General features: G+C 39.5%; 1 protein-coding gene across 7 annotated transcripts in view; it reads right to left on the bottom strand.

The window, feature by feature from the left end:
- The window catches only part of OSBPL1A (oxysterol binding protein like 1A), an 81,232-nt gene that overhangs the window by 15,021 nt on the left and 42,608 nt on the right, over nt 1-23,603 (bottom strand). For 5 of the 7 annotated variants that reach the window (XM_062488577.1, XM_062488568.1, XM_062488586.1 and 2 more), the window contains 4 exons: nt 13,795-13,957; nt 6,857-7,013; nt 1,725-1,800; nt 12-146 (listed from right to left, as the gene is read on the bottom strand). In XM_062488577.1, coding sequence (XP_062344561.1) covers nt 12-146; nt 1,725-1,800; nt 6,857-7,013; nt 13,795-13,957 — 531 coding nt within the window. Of the gene's footprint in view, nt 1-11; nt 147-1,724; nt 1,801-6,856; nt 7,014-7,350; nt 7,380-11,458; nt 11,570-13,794; nt 13,958-23,603 lie in introns of those variants that run through there. The other 2 variants (XM_062488611.1, XM_062488620.1) reach the window with 2 other exon arrangements.

Below are 23,603 nucleotides of genomic sequence, written 5' to 3' on the forward strand. Positions count from 1 at the left end.
AGCTGACGTACCTGCATTCGCTCGGTTGTGCTGGAAAGTGAACTGGCTTTGTGGATGAGGTATGTGTGCTCCATGTACTCTGTGAGTCGCTGGAGGAAGCTCAGTGGCTCATTGAATATAACCGGCATTGTGATCTTTGACAACTCCTGATGCACAAATGAAATTCGTGTTAGAAGCTGAATGATTAGATACACTGACCCACAGTAACCCAAGTGTAATTAGCTTATTACAAAAATAAATGATGCTCTTAGTGCTAATGCAATGTGCTTGACCTGGCTCTGCTAATACTGAAAGGACAAAACTCTTATGAGCTCAATAAGCAGAGCTGTGCTGGCATTAAGGCTACTTTTAAAACAAAAAGAAACCAAACACCAAACTTCCTATCAATGAATGCATTAAGAAGGTGAGATGAAACAAGGGAAAGAAGCATTACAGACCCTTTTAAAGACTAAGTTATTTATTATTCCATAAATAGATACAGACCATCTAATTACTTAAACATATCTATTTTTTGAGGCAAGTAGGCAAATTGGGGGAAGATAATGATAAACAGCAGGGAAACATGATGGTACAAGAGTAGAAAGAGGGATTCTGTATTCTGAAGAAAAAAGGGGGTTTGTAACAGGAATAAGAATTAAAAGGAAGCTCTAAAGTTTGGATGCTGCTCATCTTCTCTCCCCATTTTTAAAAAGCATGCCCTCTGAATGCATAACACAGCAACAGTTTAACCTGCCTGCAGCAGCAAATTAAAAGGGCGTAAGTATGACTGCTGGCTAAGGGTGTGGCAAACAGCACCGTCCTGAGCCTTAAGAGCAGCACCTGGCACCAGGAGCCTTGGAAGACACTTTGGTACAAGCCACTAATTTTGCTGCCCACTACAACTTCTCTGCAGATATTGCTACAAAGCAGAATTAAGACCCTTTTTTCCTGCACACACTTTATGCAAGACAGGCTTTCAACCTGTTCTTTGTATATTGTAACCCTTTTCCAATAAAATATTGGAAAATACAAAGGGCTTCTCCACACTGGGAGAAGCCTCAGACACTTCACATCAGCTCTGGAGACTTGGAACTGCTGATGTAGGCATACCCCAGCATTTCCATGCCTCATTGCTTGATGCTGCTCCTAACTGCACCAAGGGAAAGAAGAGAAAACAACAGCAACTCAAACCACAAACCTTCCCTTCTGCAGATTACTGTTAGAGACTGACAGAGGTTTATCAGCAGCAAGTATTTTCAGCCTATTGTAGGATCCAGTGGAGGGAAGAGCTCTTCTCAATTCACACCTATCTGGAAGCAGATTAGGTGCCAACCAGCTAACTCTGATCTGGCCACCGTCTGGTCAGTAATACCATGGAAGGGGGAAGACTCAGATAGGAGAACAGACAAAAGCAAAATGAAAGTGGTTGTCTTCTGGGGTTGTTTTGTTTTTTTTCCCCACAGTCAAATAATAAAATCCCCCACGAAGTACTTAAAGGGTTCATGTCAGGAGAAGATGCTTTTACTGGAAGAATATTCCTCTGACCAAGTCTTACCTTCTTAAGTTGTGAAAGCAAATAAAGCATAAGCAGCAAATTAAAAATAAACAAGCTAAAACAAACAAATCAACCCCATTAACAAACAGAAAAACACAATCAAAAGACCTCTTCTCCCAAACAAGTTTTCATTTGGGCCTCAAATAAAACAATCACTCCCCATTTTTATAGTAACTTTCTGATTACCTACCATGCCAATGCATTTTCTTAAGATACTCCAGATACTGAAGTCATTTCTGGAAAACATTGGAGATGGTAAGCTTGTTCTGTGGAAAGGAAGAGAAAAGAAGCAGAAGTAAGAAAAGTTTTCCAATACTAACCATGACTAAGAAATACAAATACTCATTTTTTGAAAGTAACAGTTTCCCAATTTTTAAATTAAAAATACAGGGGGGGTGGCAGTGCTACTTTGAAGCACTTAAACTATTGGGGTTTTTTACCTGCATAGAAACATGAATCACTCCAAAACCAGCACCATTAACTTTGCCTAACACCAGAGGAAGAAGATGTCTACAGCAGTCACCATAACATTTTTCACAATGGCACCATGAAGATACTTAGCTGTGTCTTTGTGAGAAAATGGAAGCTAACTGAATAGGTACATAAGTACGTTCACCATGTCTGAACAGATCTGAGGGTTAAACAGTGGGGCTGTTTTGGGTTTTTTCTGCTAGTCACCTTTATACTGACAATGAAGGGCCACAACATTTACAGCCTATATTAAAACTAGCCCTCAGGAACAAAGCAACATCATTAAAGAAGAGCAAGCAGAGCAGCCTGTTCTACAGGGAGCTGACATATCCTGAAACAAACCATAAGCATACTTTCAAGGATCAGCATTTAGGCTGAACACAGCGTGCATTTCTCAGCCATACGGGAAATCGAGCACAGAGTTTGTTCAGTTTTCTTAATGCTACTGACCAGCTCAACTGTTAATCCAATTTACTTCTAGGAAGGCATAAATATTAGTCAAAAGTCCTTTGTCCACAACACAAATCCACTTTTGGATCATGAAACTATCACCAATGAGCAAAATGCACAATTTTTCTGTTCTTATCAACAGACAAAAATTACCTAGGGCTCGCTCACATTGCATGAACTATTGAAGTTCAAAGTTTAGTTAACTCTAAATTATTGTGTTGCACTCCTCACCAAGGTTGTCTTGTTTCTGCTCAAGGTAGCTAAAGCAATCACTTTCAGAGATTGTGAGCAGGCTGTACCTTCCTTCTCCACCCCACCTTTCTGATAAACAGAAATGCTGCCTAGAGGAAACAGAAATACTCAGGCTAAACTGTTTGTTTCAGTAGCTCTACTTCCTGTGCTACCTCCCCTTCCTATCTGCCACTGGAACAGCTTTACCAGGGCTGACGCTTCAGTTTTCAGAAAGAGAAAAACCAAAAAATGTTCCTTAAAAATCAAACAAGCCCCATCCCATCAAACACCCAGACATATATCTGATCTCCTCATGGTAGCATACTATTGTGTTAGCAAGCAGCTACAAGCCCAACACCAACTTGTTCTACTCAGCTCCCCTGCGGAGGATAAGTGGGTAGGAGGATGGATTTTAATTGATCAACATACCACCACTCACTTCCTATTCTGACTTTTCACTGAGACAAAAATGTTTTGTGAAACAGATCATCCAGAATAATATTAAGTATGAAACACCTCTGTGGATGTTTTGATACAAATGTCCAGGAGAGGACAGTATCCACCAATTATTCAGTTTTACCTTCGTTCATAAACTGAATTTGTTTTTGCTGTGCATCCTTTAATGCAGGCAGTCAGAAGAGTGGGTATTTGTGTTTAAATGAGCCCTTCTGTATGCTAAACACATTAACCTTTAGTTTGCTGAAGTATGCAAAGGAATTGCTTTCCTTACATACTAAAACTTAAATTTTTATTAAACTTAACCTGCCCTTCTGTTCAATTTGTTTAATCACTTGAAAACTTGGCATTCAGTTTCAGCCACTCATCCATATTTGTTGCTTGTATCAGTCAAACTGCTACGGGAGCCAGTTTTCTCCTCCCTCTAAAACACACGCGCACATACTGAAAAAAACTAACAAAGCAGTTTTAAGACACCAAGGAATATCCCAGGGACAAGTAAGGACATGGGGACAAATGACAGGCAGCCAAGACTTGAGGCCTACTAACCTTGACATACTCCCTGTGATTAAACAAATTATTTTTGAATACAAAAATTTCCCTCCAGATGTCAATTCCAAAAACAACTCAGGAAGTTAATTTTAGCTTTAAGTGACAAAAACATCTGCTGGAATTTCTGTGCAGTAGAACAGATGAGATTTATTTAGGGTCCTTCACTTAAACAAAAACACTTGTCCAAAGCATTAGCTATTACACATCAACTGCTACAGGAATCTTATGGGGGAAGGAAGAATAGGGAGTGAAAAAGGCATGTTTAGCTTGCTTTTCATGCTTTTCAACAAAATCTCCTGTCTCCCATGAACATCAGTATGTTTGCATTCTGAAAGGCCCCCAATGCAGGGACCAAAGGGAAAGCTGACAAAAAAATTTAGCAGTAAGAGGAAAACAGCAGTGACAAGTGGATGTAAAGTGTTGGCACTTAATACTGACCATTTTTAAGCACTGTAGTTTTTGGGGGTTTGCTCGGACTTTTTTGAGGGGTGGGGGTTTTCTTTCCTTTTTATCTTCTTAACTTTGGCTCACATGAAAAAGTCCTTCTTAAAAATAAGTGTTTTGAATGCTTCCTGATTATTTACTGTACTAGTCTATCTCTCAAATCCTCTCCCAACAAGTGTAACAAAACTGAAGTCTACTCTCAAAACATTGTGAACAATCAGCAGGATGCAAACCATGCTTAAAAAGAAAAACAAACAAACAAACAAACAAACAAAAAAAACACAACTGAAAAATTGCCCAGAATAAACCTGCAGATTACATGTGGTACTGGCTTCATCTATTTGTATATATACTTCTCAACACTTTTAATTCCTTGGAACCAACAGTTCTTTATTCCTCAATCCTTTATTCCTACATTTCCAAACCCAAAGCACGTATGCTCCCCCTGCCAAGCAAAAACCAACCTCCACTTCTGTGTGGAAAACTCAACCACTCAAATAATATTTGAAGTGCAGATTAGAGCTCAGGTTGTCTAGATGAAGATAGGAAATAATCTTATTTAAACTGTGGGCTGAACAGTGTTAGATAATCTCAGGTGCAACCTAAAGGCAAAGATCCTCTACTCATCTGAAGGTTTTAAGCAAAAGAAATTAATCCTGTCTGTTTTCTAAGTGACTTGTTTCCATGTGGTTAACACAAATTGAAGTTGAAAAAGGAAAAAGCTATAACCAAACCTGAGGGTGTAAGGATGGAATTAAGCAACGTGGTAACATTCTGAAACCCTCACCTTGCACAGCATCAAGAGGTTGCAATTTTTGCTCTGAAAAGGACACAGGTGGCATCACAGACAGTGCTATTTGACCACTTGCACATAGTTAGAACCAGCCCCCAGAAAAAACAGGCACAAACTGGAGCCAGCAGCTCCAGGCAAGTAACACAGTTCCAAAGTCACATGAAACTGATGCTGTACCAGTCCAAACATGGCTACTACCCACAGCCTCAGAAAAGAGGCTAAAAATACCACACATCTCCCATCCCCTGAGAAGGTTCTCTTGGAGGTAAAGTTCAAATTGTCTGAGCTTCTGGGAAGAAACAGTTTACATCAATGTATTTGGTGACAGCTCCCACTGTGACACCAAAGTGCCAGGTAAAAAAGTCTAACATAGCAGCTCAACCTATAATGTTGTTATAGTCATTTAATTCCATAAAATATAGCCATATATTCTATAGCCATTTAGTCACATAAAATATGATCATACATTCTTATCTAAATGCAAAACAGATTCAAAAAAGGTTTCACTTCTCTTTAGCAGTAAATTATTAGCTGATTTATGCATCCATTTTACTCCTATGCTTTCTTTACTACTACAAGACAGGCAGCTCAGAGAAACAACTGAGGCAGATGTACTTGCTTATTACTCTTGACTATTCTTTATAAAATCAGGAGCTTTGAAATGCTCCTCCAGTCACCTGCTCCCTGCAGTTCTGACAGCACTGTGCAGCATTACAAGAAGCTGCCAAGTTAGTTATTTTTTTTTAGAGTAAACGGAAGAGTAATTCCTGTTAAAACCCCTCAATACAATGCAAGTCAACATGCACCATCATTCTCATGTTGATTATGTATTACATCCTCTCTCCTCAAGAGGATGTAGGACATTTCCAAGGCAGTGAAGGCAATTCAGATGTCCACCTTCACCTACTGCTTCCTCCCCCACTCCTGAACTTCCTGCTCTAAATAGGGAAGGCACTTAGCAAGATGGTATTTATGGCCTTGGCTAACAGCACAAGAGCAAAGCAACACTCTTAGTCAGCTGCTTTATGTTATCTCCCCAAAACACTCATTACTCCACCCAAGCCCTCATTTGGTTCAGTCTTTGTCTAGTATGAGACGCACACAGGTTGACCCTTGAAACATCAGGTCTGATGCTACCAACTCACCTCAGCAGTTACTGCAATTTAACTATTTAAGATACCAAGTAATTAAAGCCTATCTAGCTTCCTTCTGTAAAATTAAATACTATTTTCCTGATTTTACACAAATGTGGTGTCCCCATCATCATCCCATATGTCCAAAACACTTCCAGAATAGCCTCTTTGAAACATGCTGAAGTCTGGCTTTATCTGTAGCACAAATGTTATATTGCCCTTTCACTGAAACTGGAGAATAGTGGTGTCTGTTACATCTCATTAACTCCAGACCTATTGTCCTCCTTTATCGACAAGGAAACAAACAAAAATGGATCATTTGACAACACAAAATAAGCACATAAAACATGGATGAGACTTTTAGAATAAGACTCCCTTTGTTCACATTTGAGTTTCTGATGCCAGGCTAGCAATATTTTTCATTCATTCCTGATACCAACTGAAGGATCAAATAACTCGAAATTAAAGAGGCAATAGGAGGTATAGGTCATTAAAGATAAATGAAGGAATTAAAATCCATATAGATTTCAACAAGATCTAATAAAAACCAAGTGTGTCCATTTTTAAACAGCACATCATATTTAGTTTTTTACTTATTTAGATTGAATCATCAAGATGCAAAGGAGCACACCAGCCTTGGAAAAACAGTCTTTATAAAATCATAGCACAACCAATTACTTGTCAATCATCCCTAGGAAAGTTTTAGAAGTTTTCTGTTAGCTGTTCAGAGACTCCTGTGGTCTCTTACCATTAATGCATATTGTAGAACTTTAAGAATGGACAACATCCTACCTGTGTTTTTTGATTCCGTTTGACAGCGACTCCCCACTGCCACACACCTTTTCTTCAGACACGCTTGAAGTTATTGTATCTTTTGAATCCATGCTGTCTTCTAACGAGTAGGCTGCTGTTGTTTCAAACCCACTTAATGATTTTTCAGATTCTGAATCTGCAAAAGAGCAGGTGCATGTTAATGAATCTACTGCCTGTGCTAGACTTCAGTCACTAACAGATCTCCTTGCCTTGTACAAAACTGAAACCTAAGTAGCCTACTGTGTCCTGATGACAGCATCCATTTGGTAAGTAACTAGTACTGCCAGAGACTGCTGCAGCCCAGCATCTAGATATAAAGAAATTGCACAATAAGCAAGACCGCAATACATTAAAAATCCTCTATCCAACTGAGCCAAAATCTGACATATTTCTTAAATTGAAGCTACTAGACCTTGCTTAGGACAAGTGTTAGTGCCACACAGATGCCAGTACCCTGCCAAATAAAAAGGTACCTTGAGTAATGACTCCTTCTTCAGTTAGGTCTAAGTGCTTAAGACTCTCAGTGCTGTCCACCAGCCTTCACTTCCCAACTCACTGAACAAGTATCAAAGAACAGGAGGATGTATCATATAGATAACACGAACTACGTAGGTCCCAGCAACGTCTAAGTGATAAGCTCACCAATCAATAAGATAAACTTTGTACTGTGGAAGGCAGGTTAATAGTACAATCCACATCACATCTCAAATATCAACAACACCACCTCCTTTCCTGACAGTGTTTTGGTCAGGTAGTGTCTGTCCAGCTCTGGAGAAGAGACAGTGTTGCCCCAAATCAGAAAGTACAATGTTCCTGGCAAAGGCTGCCTTTTTGTGTTAGGTTTTCTTTCCAACCTGACAAGATTGACAAAGGATTATCCAATTGCAAGTTCCAGGAAGTGAGGGAGCAACTCAAGACATCAACTTCTATCTCATTTGAAAAATTCTTTAGCATAAACCAGGTACCACACTGAATGGTAAACAGTTAATGCAAGCCTCACTGCTGAAAAACGTAGACCCAAGCTACAGCAGACACTATTCCTGCCATGTACTGCTTCCAGCATATGCTGTTGCTTTTGGCTGCAAAACCCCAGAGAAATCATTGCAAAATTAGCCATTCTCTCACACACTCGTTCTAATTCAAAACCAGTAATCAAAATCTGCTGAAGTAGCAGCCAGTCCAAAAGAATCTCTCACTCACAGCTGTCTACTGCCAGGTGCTTTCTTGTTTTGTCTTTAAAAAGCTATGCCAGTAGCTTCTCCAGAACATGTAAATTGTACATTGCTTTGTATTTATATAGTGATAGGAGGATTTTATACCACATCCAGATTCCTTCAGGGTCAGGAACAGGACAGAATCCTGATAAATGGATAGGCTATGCCACAATGTCTCTATACTTTCTAGAGAGAGAGAGATCTAGAAGCATAAAGGAGATCTTCCATTTAAAACATCCATGCCTATCCTCATCAAGACAGAACTGAAATTAAGCCAGTTGCTAGGGAATGAAAAGAACTGCCAGCTGGTGCTGAGGATATGTTAAAGAAGTGGACTGGCACTCCAGAGAATCTTCTCACAATTTCCCCCAAATTTGTCAGTCTAGTTCTGCACCAAGTTATGATATAACATATCAAAGCATTAGTTTGGTGGGTACTATATTTAACAAGTAGGGTAAGGAAAAGCATTTTTACTTGGGAGAAGTTTGTTACATAAAATACAGATTTGTCCAGAGATCCTAAACTCAGGTAGCCAGGAAATATGCATTTCCTGCATATCCAAATACTGCAGAGGAAGAGACACAGTAGGAGTGTAACCCAACTTGGGCCTCAGCTTCCTGACCATAAAACATGCTATAAAGCCCTTTGAGGTACATATTCCACCCCTGTTTTGAAAGAGCTGCTCAAATGTGCCAACAGTTATCATGGCACAAAAAACATGAAGCCAACCCAGTAACATAAAGGAAAGCCTGTAGGGCTCCTGTAGGGTCCTTTCTTCTCTTGTACCATCCAGGACTGTCTTGCTTTCAGACAAGAGTCATAGCATGCAAATTCCTTCAATCCAGCTTTCTGCAACAGACCCAGGACTCCAGAGCAGAAAGGCAAGAGCAGATAAGCTTCACCAGAACTTCCTGTCACTCTTGGATATGCTTCTCGGTATAACAAAGATTTTTAAATACCACACGCATTCAGTTGTCCTCATGCTGGCCCTATAGTGCCAAGAGACGATTGTGCTGGGCTGAGCTCTGCACTTGCAAACCTCTCCAGAGCTGTAGACACTGACCAGACAGCATTCCCCAGGGAATGTGCCTCACCTAATGCAAGGTTACCATACTATACAAGAAAGAAAAGAATGAAACACTACTGTTGTAAGAAATTGCTCCCTAGAGAAACCTCACACATTTCCCCAAGAAACAGAAAGTACATCTACAACAGCTCCTGCCATAAAATATATCAGTCTCCAAACCCTTAACCTTAGCTACCTCCTTTAACCCAATGAACTTAGCAAGCCTTGAGAGTTTGTCAGGGTGTCAGAGTGAACCAGCCGAATACTGTACTGCGAGCACAGATCAACAGGCAACTCAAACTGAGCTTTTCCCTGTGCACTTGCAGCGAACTCTTTTCTGAATTAAGATTTGCATACTCCCCCGTCACTGCAAAAAAAGATTTATATTCACAAGTTTCTACAGAGCAGCTGTCAAACAGATGACTAGGAGAAAATGAGGGTTTTTTTTTTAATTGAACTTAAAGGGTTGTGGGCTGAGGAGGGTGGAGAAGGAATAAAAGTCCCTGTTCAGAAGCCAAAATTTTAAAGTGATCTCTGAGACAAGACCAGACTCACTAGGAAGCTCTCCAGCTCAGAAAACCTGAAAGAGTAACAGTACAAACACCAGCTACATTTTGCAAGAGTGGGAGAGTACTGGGAAGCAGCAGAAGCAATGACAGAAACTTAACTAAAGAGACCTCATTTCCTATTGCTACAACTGGTAAGTCTTCAGATGCAGATAGAAAAGTTTGGCCAATGTTTTTGATTAATAAATAAACATGAGAAATACAGCGTTTAGCCATTGGCACTGTTGGGTTTCAACTCTGACCAGGTGTTTCCCATCTCTCTGAGACACCTGAATTCATTCTTTTAACTCTGTTCAAGGCAAGAAGTGGCAGGCAACAGTGTTCTCAGAGGCTGTGAAGCATTTTTGCTACACACTCAAAAAAAGCCACTTGACAAACTATTCTAAACGTGGAAGGAAGGGCAAGAAGTTTCTATGCTTTTTGTACCATTTTTGCTTTTAAGTGAACTGATTACTGGAGACAAACAAGGAAACAAGCAAAAGCAACAGATGTAGTTGCTACTTCTTGTACCATTTAGGAGAGTTATTTATAAACACAGCAGCCAGTAGTGGTAGATACCAGCAGAAGCTGTCCTATGACAGGTTAGCTTCAGTGTACTTAAATATTCCTGTAGCTAAATAACTGTTTTTACTGCAAGACTGCATCTAGGCAAAGCCATCAATAATCCTCTCAACACACAAAAATTCTGTTTGCAGAAAAACCCCCACCTCTCAGATAAAACCTGTTATAAAACCTGTTCAAAAGAGAAAAACAAAGGAAAATTTAAACTCTTCTCAAACTGGGTGCACAAATAGCACATAAGAAGGAAATGTAATCTGAAAGGCAAAAAATCAAGTACCCTTACCCTTTAATTCTTGACCTGCTTAGCCATTTTTTAGAGCAATGTGGATGTTCTCTGCATTCCTATTCCATTTTCATATGCTCCTCAGGTCTGTATTAATCAAAGCTAATAAATTCTCCAGCTCTAAAGGAGATGGCATTGGTCTTTTAGAATTTTGCTACTTGTTCAGTGCTTCTTCCCTTCCCTAGAGCCCACCCGTTCCACCTCACCCTGCTTTAAACATAGAAGACTTTGACACATGTTAAGCATCCAATCCTGAAAGTGAGAGCTGCAGCACTCCGTGTGGTATCGAGTTTAATTACACATTTCCACCGCTCCCATGATGAGCGGATCAGCACACCGGCAGCGTTGTTAACTGACCTATGGCTATCAGAGTTCACATTAATAACACCCTTAACTTTGCTCTTCTTAACACTGGATACCATGCTTTGGTAAGACAAATAACTTGCATTTTCTGTAGGTTCTTCCTTTATTTTCTCTCTCATTGCAGGGACTTAGGAATTACTGCAACAGTCAAAAAGGACTGACAACAGCATACTAGTTAAAGATAAAAGGAAAGGAGACTTCCAAAAATAAATTCCAACTTCAGTAAGAAATTTTACCACATTGCAAACATTTTCCTCACTCCAGTTTTGGAAAAGGAAGAGCATATTTCTGTAACTCTGGCCACAATTTCTACAAACAGAACCACACACCACAGACATTAACAGTGAACAATTCAGTCTATGCCAACACTAGCAGGTAGGGTGGCTTAGGCTGGAGCAGATTTGCAAAAGGAACAGATGGTGATGAGGACTTGACTATTGAACCAGATATGTTTCTAGAGCTGTTCTCTTCAGATCTGCTCTTACTCTGCTGCCATGGACTGATTGTCCAATAGGAACTGGATTGTACCTTCTGATTCAGCTTCGTTCAGGAGCAATCGGATTGTTCTACAATGTGAACCAGAGCATGGCAAATGGGGACAAGTAGTTGCAGCAGAGTGAATACATCATTTTTGCATTTGATATACTTCTTCTTTGAAAACCTGCTTGAAAATTTCTCTGAATTTTTCCATTATTGATACTTCCGTTGAAAGTAAACAAAAAATGTCTGTTATACAAACAAAATTATTAAAAAAATAAAAGCAGCAGTGGCATCTTCTTTCAACCTGTCAAGTCAAAACTAACAATTCTTCAGCTCACAGAGCAAGCCCACTTATGCAACACTCTCACTTATAAACTCACTCCTACAGCATGGATTTAAAAATTCATAGAACTGCAAGCAGAAAAAGACAGCATCCTGATAGAAAAATACTCTAAGTAGTGGCATTTTCCCACTGACAGACATTATAACTTATTATATCACCCTGTTAAAATACACTGGTGTTTGCTCAGACTCCTGTACAACCTAGAAAGGTAATTCACAAATACGGCTGTTTGTCCAAAATCAATATAATTTATCAGTTTGCAAATCAGGTTAGGCAAAAGCTTTGCAGACAGTTGTAGAAATTTAGATTTCCAGAAACAAAATAACCCTCTCCTTAAACCATACCAAACCAACAAAAAAAAAACTTATTCCTTTTATGCTTAAAGTGAAAGTAGTAACATGTATTCAGCAGTCAGGAAAATACATCACATTTCCCTTTTTCTAGCCACCTCCCCATCCCCACCCCCTTCAGAGACAGAAAGGACCTTAATCTCTGCAAAGCACTAAATGTGAACAACCTAGAGAAGAGAATCTAACACCAGTCTAATTGATGGACAGCCAAGAAAGTAAGACTGTCCCAGAAAATTATTTAAAATGCAATTAAGATGAACTATGTCAAGTAGCTTCTCCCAGAGGAAAAAGAAATCACTTTTGGAATTTTAAGTATGTTTCTGTACACTCAGCAAGTTTTACAATTTTACGAATCCACTTGATACAATTTGCTTGTAGCTTGCAAGGACAAAACTACCACCTCTGACAACAGGAGAGGTGGCTTTGGTCACTTTCATTCAACACTATTTCGAGATCAGGTCAGTTATGAGATGTATGGACTAGCAGCTCTTTAAAGCTTAACAGTCTCTCATATGCACAAAGCAAGCCCAGCTGGAGAGACTACATTCCAACAACATCAGATAAAGAACTATTCTCTGCTTTGCTGACAGTCAAAAGAGCCTGAGGCCTTTCAGCAGAATTGTTCCTTTGGTTCCAGAGGAAGAACCTGTTTCAGTGTTCCTCAGTCTCTTCTGCTTGAAGGCTTGATAAATTTGCTGCTGCGCCAAACAGTAAAGTCTGCTTCATGAAGTTGATTCACTGTGTTCCTGTGCATAGGCTTCCTTTGCCTGTTTTTTATATGGCTTTAGTTTCTCACTGCAGAACACCTATCAAGGAGTCTGGGAACACTGCTTTTCTCATCTGTCAAAAGCATCAGACAGTTCAGTTCACAGAAAAAGTAACCCCATACTTGCTAGTGAAGTTTGCCATCACAACCCAATTGTCTGCTGCAGTTACGTTATGTTCACCCTCAAGCTTTTCCAGATCCTTCATAGTTGTAGGCAGGTGTGTGCTGCCAGATCACCCAGTTAGAGCTACTACTGAATTGCACTATGTACAGATTGTCTATACAAATGCATGTCATAATCATCTCAGGCAGTTCAGAATCTTCCAAAATCACTACAGGCATGTTCTGCACATGAAATTGTGAAGTATTAAACTAAAGAAGAGACAGGGAAAGAAAAAGACATTTAAGAAATGCATGGAGGATTTTGATTCATCCTTTTCTTTCATGTTACACTTCAGGTATACAAAATTGAAATGGAACAAGCCTCTCTTAACACCATTATCCCCCAAAACTAGCGATTCTTATACACTGATTTCAACAACAGAACAAAGCAAAAAGCACACACCACTATGGACAAAGCAAGTCAGAAGGCTACAATATACGGTTACCTCTCCCAAAATAGGAGCATGATATTTTGCTATTTAAAAAAAGGGTGTACACTCCCAAGCAATGAGACCTTTCATTTCTGTCCTGTGATTTTCTAACCTTTGGTCACACTAAGGTGAAGCGATACAATTTTGCAGGTGAACTCTGGCTAATTTTTAGAGCCCTGCTCACAAAACACATCAAGCATACTCCTAAAATTAGGTCCACGCTAGAAAAGCAAAGACTTCATTTGAAGTGAGACTGCTCCCACCTTCTTCCCCCACCCCACCCGAGGCACACATGCTGTCTACACACTCACATTCTGGACATCATCACTTACCTGAAACAGCATCATAGAACTGCTCTTCACTGAGGATGCTGAGAGGTGGAGATCCCTTAACCAGAGACTGCTCTAGTTCATGGTGCTCGGTAGCGAGTGTCTCTAATGCTTCTGACAAGATCTTGTTTTTCTCCTGCTCATGCTCCAGTTTCAAATTCCTCACCTATAAGTAGATACACGCATGAATAAAATCTCATCTCTCTGAAGAATGTGTAGCTGGAAGCTGTTCAGAAAATAGACTCTAATGAATAAATAACTAGCAAACAGCTGGAACTGAAACCACATGGATTAATGAGAATATTACAGTACTTGTGTGATGACAATATGGTTGTTAGTCAGCATTTTTAGTAGATGAAAAATCTGATATGTTAAGATGTGACAGTATCAATCACAATTCCGTAAGTGAATTAAAGCCAGATAACTATACCTTAAAACTGAGGGGAAATATTTACAGCTCTACTTGGATGACCCTAACTAGAGTCAGTGATCAGTTTCTACAAGCACCAAGCTCCTTCTACTAGTCTGCTCCAATTTAGGCCAAGCAGCATCATTTAAATTGAATTACAGAGCAAATGTGAATGCCAGCTACAAACAACTGCAACTGAACTATGAGCTGAAAACATTTAACCCTGAAGATAATACGAGGAGGTTAAAAAAGAGATTACTCTGGTAACTGACTTAAACATCTATATAAACAGCCCTCCCTCTGAACTCCCCAAACAGTTTACTGAAGAGCCAGAAGTTAACAAAAAGAGAAGCCCAGCCATCAGATGATGGACCTTTTTTAAAAGCCACACATGCAATGCGCTCCAGAGAAGATGATGATATCCATGTTGTGAGTTCAGTACTAGTAATGGGAAAGCAGCACGTCCTTCCTACTGCCTCTTTTTTTTTTCCTGGTGCTTCCCTGCCTCCTCTGTCTGCCACCAGAGGGAAGAGGGCTGTAGCTGAAGGCTCAGAAATGGCCACTTCTCCCAGCCCAGCAAGGCTTCAGTGTGCTATCTCTTCTTCAGTCCCTAAACCATCAAATCTTTCCCTTTCTTCCTTCCAGTCCCTTTTTAAAAGCATCCCCAACCCCTGCCCAGTCCTCTAGTTTACTCTCAAAGCTCAGTTTACAACACTATTCCTCCTCCACTAAGAACATGCAAGGACATGACAATTAATCTCTTGGAACAGTTACAGGGACAACTTACACATATACCAACATTACCTTTTTGAATCTAATTTAAGAACTGTTCGTATGTCCTCTCTGGTTACAGTTTACATTAAAGCTTTACTTTGGAGGCCTCAGCTCCCTCAGTTATAACCATTTCTCAAACAGTGGATTCAGAGCTGGGCACAAAAGAGGTTAGTAAGGAGATATTAAAAGAGGTTTGCCACTTCCAGAAAAGAGCTTCTATGCTGGTGGAAACATATCCTCTAGAGAAAGATTTATAGAAGAAATGTTCACCCCCTCAATTGTGCCAAATACTAAATCAGCTGTTTTGGCTGCCAGGCTCCAAGTGTAAGGGGGAATCCAATTAAATGATAATTAAAAGAGTACAAAATTGGGTTGCTAATTGAAAGCAGAAAAAACAGTAAGTCACTTACTGTCTAATAGTTTTAGTCTGAACAAAATGAAAAAAGTCTGGACTAGTTACTGTCACTTTCATTTAAAGTTCACTCTGACAGTACCAATGAAGCCAATTACTGCAATGTTTCATACAAATCAGACATGCCACTGCAAAAGATGTGTTATTAGGCAGTTTCTGCTAAATACACTTGGTATGCTGTCAAATAGTTATGGAACCACCCACTTAGAGAAACAGCATCAGTATTTTACTCTCCTGATACAGGGAGGATAGAGGACTGAAAATAAAATGGTACTTCTCATTCTTATTAAACAGCAAAGTAAAACCAGTTATGCAAATGCTATTTGCAAAAACATTGTTTTTGAAGGATTGAATTAGATGCCATTATGCTCTAATGCTTTGGTGAGCGATTTAAATCTCTATCTTAAAACTTACAGCAAATTGATGGAAAACCAAAACAATCTAAAAACCCAGATGGACCTTTTTAGCATTCTTTAGTCACAGTTGTGTGACTAAAGAAGCAACAACACATACAGGCCTATAACCATGCCTGCTCCAAAAAAGTATTTTCTTGTCTTTAAGGTTCCCTCTATCCTATCAAAATGTAGAGCTATTCAGAATTGCAGATTGTATACTACAAATAAAGTCCCTTTTTGTAAAATCAATTTCCAGCTTTACAGTAAGGTTCACTTTCCTGTGTACTCCCAGGCCTCCTGATTGCCAGAGACATGCTAATACAGCAATTATACACCAGTAGGTAACAAAAGCCCAAAGCTTTTCATCTGCTCTATAAGCAACACAATGCTAGCCAGAAGCTAAGGAATGAAGAAAACCCACTTAAGTTTGCTGCTTGGAACTGTTGGGATGTTCATTCGTAACTGAATAAAGTGGTTTTAAAGCAACCTTAATCAGTATTTGGGGGCTTGAAATGAAAAATTATAACATTTCTGTCAACAGTATGGAGCTTATGGGATGGACACACACATTCAGACAGAGTCCAGAGACTGCCCTACCAACCTCTACAGTATACCACCTCTACACTAGTCATTACTTGAGGGCTGTTGTCAGGAAACACTGCAACAACACCACCTCCTTAAATACCAAAACAGTTTCACCGTGTCAAGATGAGAATGAAAAAGGGTTTTAAAATGGTTCTAGTACCCTTATTTGATTGATTTTTGCAAGTAGAGAAGCAATGCTGGGAGAGATAAAGCTGGAATAACCCTGACATACCAACAATACAGTAGAAACAACTTTGCTTGAAATAAGCAGGTTTGGGGGGTTTGTTTGTTTGTTGTTTTTTTTTTTTAAACACAAAGCAGCTTTAAGAGATACCTCCATTATGTCAATAATAAAAGTCAAGGTGATGAGGTACACTTCCTAAAACCTACTTGAAGTAAACTGAACTTAAAGGGAGAATGTTGCTGTTTTGTTTTCTCAGAATCACACACTCCCTTCCCAGTTTAACATCAAACACTGCAGGCAGATTGTTCAATAAACTTAGGCTCTGAAAGCAGCACCAATGTAATTGACCAACTGAGTGATAGGTTTTCCCAAAATGTAAGCAGAAGATTGCCATTATGCATAATTTTGCCGTGCTCTATTTCTCATTCACAAGTCATGGTCCTGTTCATTCATGGTCAGTGAACAGGATCCCAAGGTGAATTAGTCCATATACCCTGCTACTTCACCACCATTTTTTGAGATGACATTTCAGCTTTTCCCTTTTGCAAAAATTCTTTCTTTCCCATTGTGTCTTTCTTCAGTGTCCCAACACAAAAACATTGGCAAGATTACAGAACAAACTCCCAGACTAGTTTTAAAATTTGTTGTTAACACAAGAAGTGTAGGATTCATGCAATAAGCAGAAAGAAGAGCATGAAACAACCAAGTTGAGAAGCATTTCAATCTATTAAACTGGATGCAGAGAGACCAGTATTCTTCAGTGCAGTATCACCTTATTTTGTGAAGTTGCATCAGCTGAATATTAAATCATTTTATGAACTGACACAAATATTTATGTAATGTAGTAAATATCACACATAAATGATGCAGATACTTGTGTACACACAGTTCTGTAAATCCAGTCTGAGCATGAGGAATTATTGGAAGAATCATTTCATTGACAGCATGAGTAAGGCAAAACTTGTAATACAGCCAGGGCTTCTGTACCTTTCATGGTGGTGCCTGAGCTGAGAAAGAGACAGATGGCAAATCATACTGGATTCAGCTCATCTTCCAACTATGGAACGACTGCCACCTATTTGATCCCTGTCACTGGTGCCCACAATGCCAGTGCCACCAGCAGCATTATGAGCTTTCCTCTAAGCTTTAGACAGCAAGTGGCACTGAGTGCTCAAGTGAACGCTGCACAAGGCCAGCTGAGTTCCCAATGCCCAACTGGCCAAGCCTCCTACCTTATCCTTGCCAGGAGCTGCCCTGCACAACAGCAAACAGCTATCAATAAAGCTGACCTTGTGCTCACACTGTTAGACCATGACACTTTAGATCGGTCTTGCTTCCATCTCTAAAGAGAATGGTATTACAGTCAAACTTCAGATTTACCATTTCTGATGGAAACTATCTACCCTTGTCTCACAGAAGTAAACAATCACTCCATCATTATCCTTACAGCTATAGACACAGCTATAACCTCAGACTGAAGTCTTGGTGGTTCTCTGTCAGTGTATCTAGGTCAGTGCAAGAGTCATACTTCTCCAGCTGAAGATGTTTGATATCCACGGTCTGGTAACTAGTTTCACTTTTGGTTTAGCTGAATGAAAATCTGCTTACAACAGCTTCCTATAACATTTCTGTAAATGCTACTGTAACATTAGGTGCTGTGAACACCACATGATGAGTTTAAATACTAGAAGTGAGTTATTTTAGCAAACATACTTCACTTTCTTTTCTTAAAGGAGTGACAAACTATTTGCAGACACTCCTATTGCCTTTCCATGTTATCTGAAATCCTACTAAGCACAAGAGCATGGTTTAAAAGTTAACTTCTTCATTGTGTACTACTGGCAGAAACTCCACGTCTACTCCAAAATATCAAAAAGCTTATCTGTGTGTAAGAAACACCAGTCTCACTCCATTCTGTACCCTCAGTCTTCCTTAGGTAGGTGGGAGACCAGTAACAAGCATCAAACCACTTTTTTTTCTCTTTTTTACCTCCTTTTTTCTTTTTTAAAGGCTGAAGTCTTGAACTATATCAGCACAGCCTCTAGCCAAGGCCTCTCTGTCCATCCTGAAGACAACTTAGTACAATACACAAAATACTTGCTTTGTTTGGTGCTGGATGCCTTTAATTTAAATTAATGCACAACAACAGTGGCACTTCTGTGGGGTAGGAAGGGATCACACCACTCTATGCCCAGCTTATAAATGATCATCTCAGCAACATGCTATTGCAGCTGCAAATAAACACTAACCCAACATATAGTGAGCAAGGCATAGAACAGAGACCTCAATAATATGCAGTGCTACATGCTTTTAACGTTAGAACAGTAAATTAAAAAGACAGCATACCTTAGATTCTACTTCTCCTGGACTGAGAGAGAAAGGACAGACTTCACAACATCGCAGTGTGATTTAGCTGAATTTTATTTTCAAGCACTAAACTTCAGCGTAGGAACAACAGCCCAAAACAGAGACTTCAGAGTTGTGCTGAAAGGAAGTACCTCCTCTTTCACAGAGAAACCACGATGGTATCTGAAGGCAGGCTCTGCTGGAATGTCAGAACACTGTGTACCAACCCTGCTCTGCAGTAAGCTGAGCATGAGAGAGCTGCCTGTGACACCGCCTCACCAACCTCTCCGAAAACTCAGAAAGGAGGGTTTGGTTTTCAAAATGAATGGCTTTGTCCAACTGCCACAGAAATTCCATCCTCCCAAAAATGCCATTTATGGGACATTTGTCACCAAGCACAGAAATGAGATGCAAGTTTTCAGTAGGAAGCTAGGGGCTAGCCTAACACCTGGCTAGAAATTAACGCATAACCAAGGAATTAGAAAAACACTCCTATATTAGAACCAGCATTTTTATGTGAACATCTCCTGATAATTTCTGTAATAAAGTACATCAAATCAAACCTGCCATTTGTTTCACACTACATCTATTCATATGAGGCTGGTAGCTTCCAGGGTCAGCTACTCCAACAGGACATACCATCCTGAAAGACAGAACTTACAAAGCACTGCATTATAATACATTACACTTCAGAAAACCCATCACAGAAAGCACTGGGAATCAAAAGTGAGATCTCTGTCCCTTCTTCTGCCCCATTTTCATACCAAATGAAAACCTCTACCAAAAAATCTGAGGCAAAGAGTAGAAACCACAACCTCGATACAGAGTTTGATATGTATGCAGTTTGTCTATTCTAACAAGCTAATACAGTTGCAATTTTGCTGTTAGGACAATACAGTCCCTATCGCTAATGCCTTCTTGCATAAGCCAGTCCTTTGTGATGTCCAGTTTGAACTAGTGCTGAGTAAATCTGTTAATGCAGAATGAGAACTAAAAAGTTTTATGAAGAGCCAGGCCTGCCTCTGTGTCTTGAACAAAGGAAGAAATATAAAGACTGAGTATTTTCCTCAAGGTGTATCCGTTTAGAAACGGAACAACTCTATGTATTTTGCTAATAATATCCCACTTCAAAGCATGCTACTGCCCCACTAGTTCTACAGGATAGACGTCCATGAAAAGTACTGTTAAGACTTTCTGCTACCTGGAATACTACCAAATTGCTGCTTAAGCTGCTACTAAAGCGGAAACTGAAACCAGATGCTGTCAAAGAGAACTCACTCTGAAAGTTCTCATAGTTTTAATCATACTTGAACTTCAATACAGGATGCTTCCCAGAAAGAAAACAAATTTTGGGAAAGGACTGATTTTTACCTCTACTCATGGGACTTAACTCCCACTAAGCAAACATTAGTATATGATATGAATATATATAATCCTGCTTTTCTCTTAACCTTCCACCCTCAAAAAGCAGGAACAGTTCTAGTTTGAGAATGTATCTTTGCAAGTATGCTTCAGGTATTTGAGGCACTAGAAAAAGGAATGAGTGATTTACAAATACTCCTATGGCACATAAAAAAAACTGCAAATGTGACAGTTCACATTAAAGCAACAACAAATTGTTCCCAAACAGATACAATCAATTTAATGAATGCATTCCCAGATTCCTAAAGCATGTAAATATTTCACACAAAACTTTCGGAGTTCTGATCTGTTTACACACAGGCCCTTCTACAAAGAAGCTCCTGCTGACTCACTACTCCCCAGCACCATCAAGCACAAGGGACTTGTGACAAACGTCTGCTGTGTAAACATATGTTCATGTCTTGCATCCTAACTCTTCATTTACTCGAATAAACTAGGTCCTGTAAATGTCATCACAGCCTTGGCTTGTCCCAGGGAACAGAGGACTGATCCAAAATAGGTCATGCTCTACTTCAGCCATTGCTTCTTGCTCAGGTTTTCCCTCTCTCTGTGCCATAAGCCTGTCAGTTACCTGGCTTCAGAGTTCTATCAGACCTAAACCCAGCATAGTTAGAAAGCAAAAGTGACTTGAACTACTGCTACTGCAACTACTGAAAAGCAAAACAAGATGTGATCACTTAATCAAGGAGGTAAGCTGAGCTCACTGGTGATAGGCAAAGGGTTATTTACTGTATCACAAGACAGAATCAGTCCATCTCCACAGTCCAGCCAGCTGACTCTACAGCATCAGTGTACCACATCTTACCGAGATTGTTATATTCAAAAGAGAAAATACACTTGGAAGGCAAATCTATCAGCTGGCTGGCTTTCAGACTCATATACAGAAAACAACACCAATAGTTTCTTTTAGTACAAAGGCTGAAAGAACCATTATACACAACCAAATCCCATACATACCAACTTAAAGTCCTGGTAATCTGTCCTCTTACATCCCAACGCAAAGTCTATAGAAGAAAGCAAAGACTTTGTAGAACAAGTCATACGACTGCCTCAGCCATTCCCCAGATGAACACAAGAGCTCATTGTTATCAACTACGAATATTCACATCAAAGTTCAAGAGGACGAGCTTAACAGGGCTGATTTGGAATGGCTACATTTCATTTTCCGAGCACAAAGTTACAGTATTTCTCTGTATTTGATTCATTAATACAATTAAATTCTGCTAATAAAACAAAGGATGAGGTATGATCATAAAGCCTAGAAAAATACAGCAGAAGCACTAGTAGAAGCAAGAGCCAAGCTATCATCCACACAGAAGGAATGCTTACTTTGTCAGGATTATGTCAACTCAGGCAGACATTCAGGCTGTAAGAGAACTGCTATTCAAGAGAAAAGCTTGAGATGCTGAGAGCATGCAGCACCCTTCTCCCAGTGTACATTTCTAACATAAAAACTCATCATTCAAGACTGCTGAGAATAACAGTTTCTGAACTAGCCACATGCTAGGGACAAGGACTGTTTGCCTCCCACCTTTCCCTCCTAAGACACTGACACTTCCTCCTCAACATGGACCTTGCTGCCTTCCTTCCCCTCTCCTGTTTCCACATTTGGCTATGTCAAAGTCTGTTTATTCAGAGGCTGCTGAAGCACTGCAATTTTAACCAGTGGAGAATGTTGCAGTTCCCAGCCAGGAACCTGTCTAAGAGCACATGAGCAAACTGCAAAGACTAATTGCTGACTGCATATTAGAAGGCTGGTTTTGATTTAAAATCTTGGATTTAAGCTTTTCTATCAGAGAAACTGCTCTCTTCAAAGTGTTTCTGCACAGTCAAGACTTAAAAAAGCTTTTACTGGTTTGGCTCTAAAGTGAGACTCAATGGCAATTCCAAGTTTTCCTCTCAAACATATTTGTTTTTCACATTTTATTTAATTAAACTGTAATCTGATAAATGTCATGAGGTCTACTTAGGTTTGAGAGCTGCAGAAGTTGCCAGCCTCCAGAGCCCATTCTGTCCCTACTTGTGTTCCAATACTATAATGCTGATTAGTCAAATACCAGGACTTCAAAGAAAAAGCCTTCTGATTTTGTAATTTTCTGTGAAGTATTGTTTCTATTCTGAGTAATGCTGAAATTAAATATGGCTGCTAGTCACTCTTGCCAATACTAATGCCAAAACAAACTGGACTCAATGACATCTGCAGTGATGCACACATTTGGGAAGCATGTTTTGAGTTGCAGAGCTACAAGATTACGAGAGAAAAACTGCACCCCAAGGATATTTTGCTGCCCCAGTGAGATTAAGCATTCATGTTCTCAGAGGCATATGCCACCAGTAACTTTCCTCAAACTAAAGGCCTCATTGAAGCTGATCTATTATACTGATGCCAACAGAACCAGAACAACATACTGCTGCATGCTTTCAGATCCAGTAGGGACAATTTTTTGTCTTCTCCCTTTGAGGGACTGGACATCTTTGAAGTTTGCTAGTCTCACAGAGAGACCAGATTTTAAGATGCAAGGGTTCTTAAGAATGTATACAGGAAACATTTTCTTTTTATTCTTAGGGACTGTTTTGAAAACAGATCAAAACTGCCTTAAGATCTAACTACTTCCCTTAAGTATTCTTCTGTATACACCACTGATTACTTTGATCAACCCCTTTGTAATCTCTCCCCCACACTTCTTCCCCACTGGATTATGGCATACGCATGCAATGTTTTCTCTTTTGAAGCAAATGTAATGCTTTTGCCATGTTTTTGTTGGCTCTTACTGGCTTATTAGTGCTGCTGGACTCAGTTGTTGACTCAGAGTGAAAACAGCTTCCTATTAAAAAAATTAACACTTCTAAAGCTGGCTGTCTGCTCTACAAGCTCTGCATTGAGAATCTTGTTAATTATTCATTATTCATGAAGTCTAACTGACAAGTTACTTTAAAAATAAATTCCAAAACAAACATGCATGCTTGTACAGTTGTTCTGCATTTCTGAAAAACTCAGATGTCTCACTTGCTAGTTCTTACTTCATTTCAGACACTAACCAAATTACATGAAAAATGTTACACAGGCCAGAAATCAACAGTGAGTTTTACAATGCAATGCTGGAACTCTTATCTCCAAATAAAATCCACCTTGGAAAGCATTTGCTATTTCTGCTATAGCCCAGAACACATTCTTCCCACATTTCCAATATTAAAGAATTAGACTTCAAAGACTGATACAAAAGACTTATGCAAAAATGCCACTTCTACTTCAATTTTGGAAGGACTTGGAGCATTTAGAAGATT

Source organism: Cinclus cinclus, chromosome 1 (genome assembly GCF_963662255.1).
Source record: "Cinclus cinclus chromosome 1, bCinCin1.1, whole genome shotgun sequence".
NCBI lineage: Eukaryota > Metazoa > Chordata > Aves > Passeriformes > Cinclidae > Cinclus > Cinclus cinclus.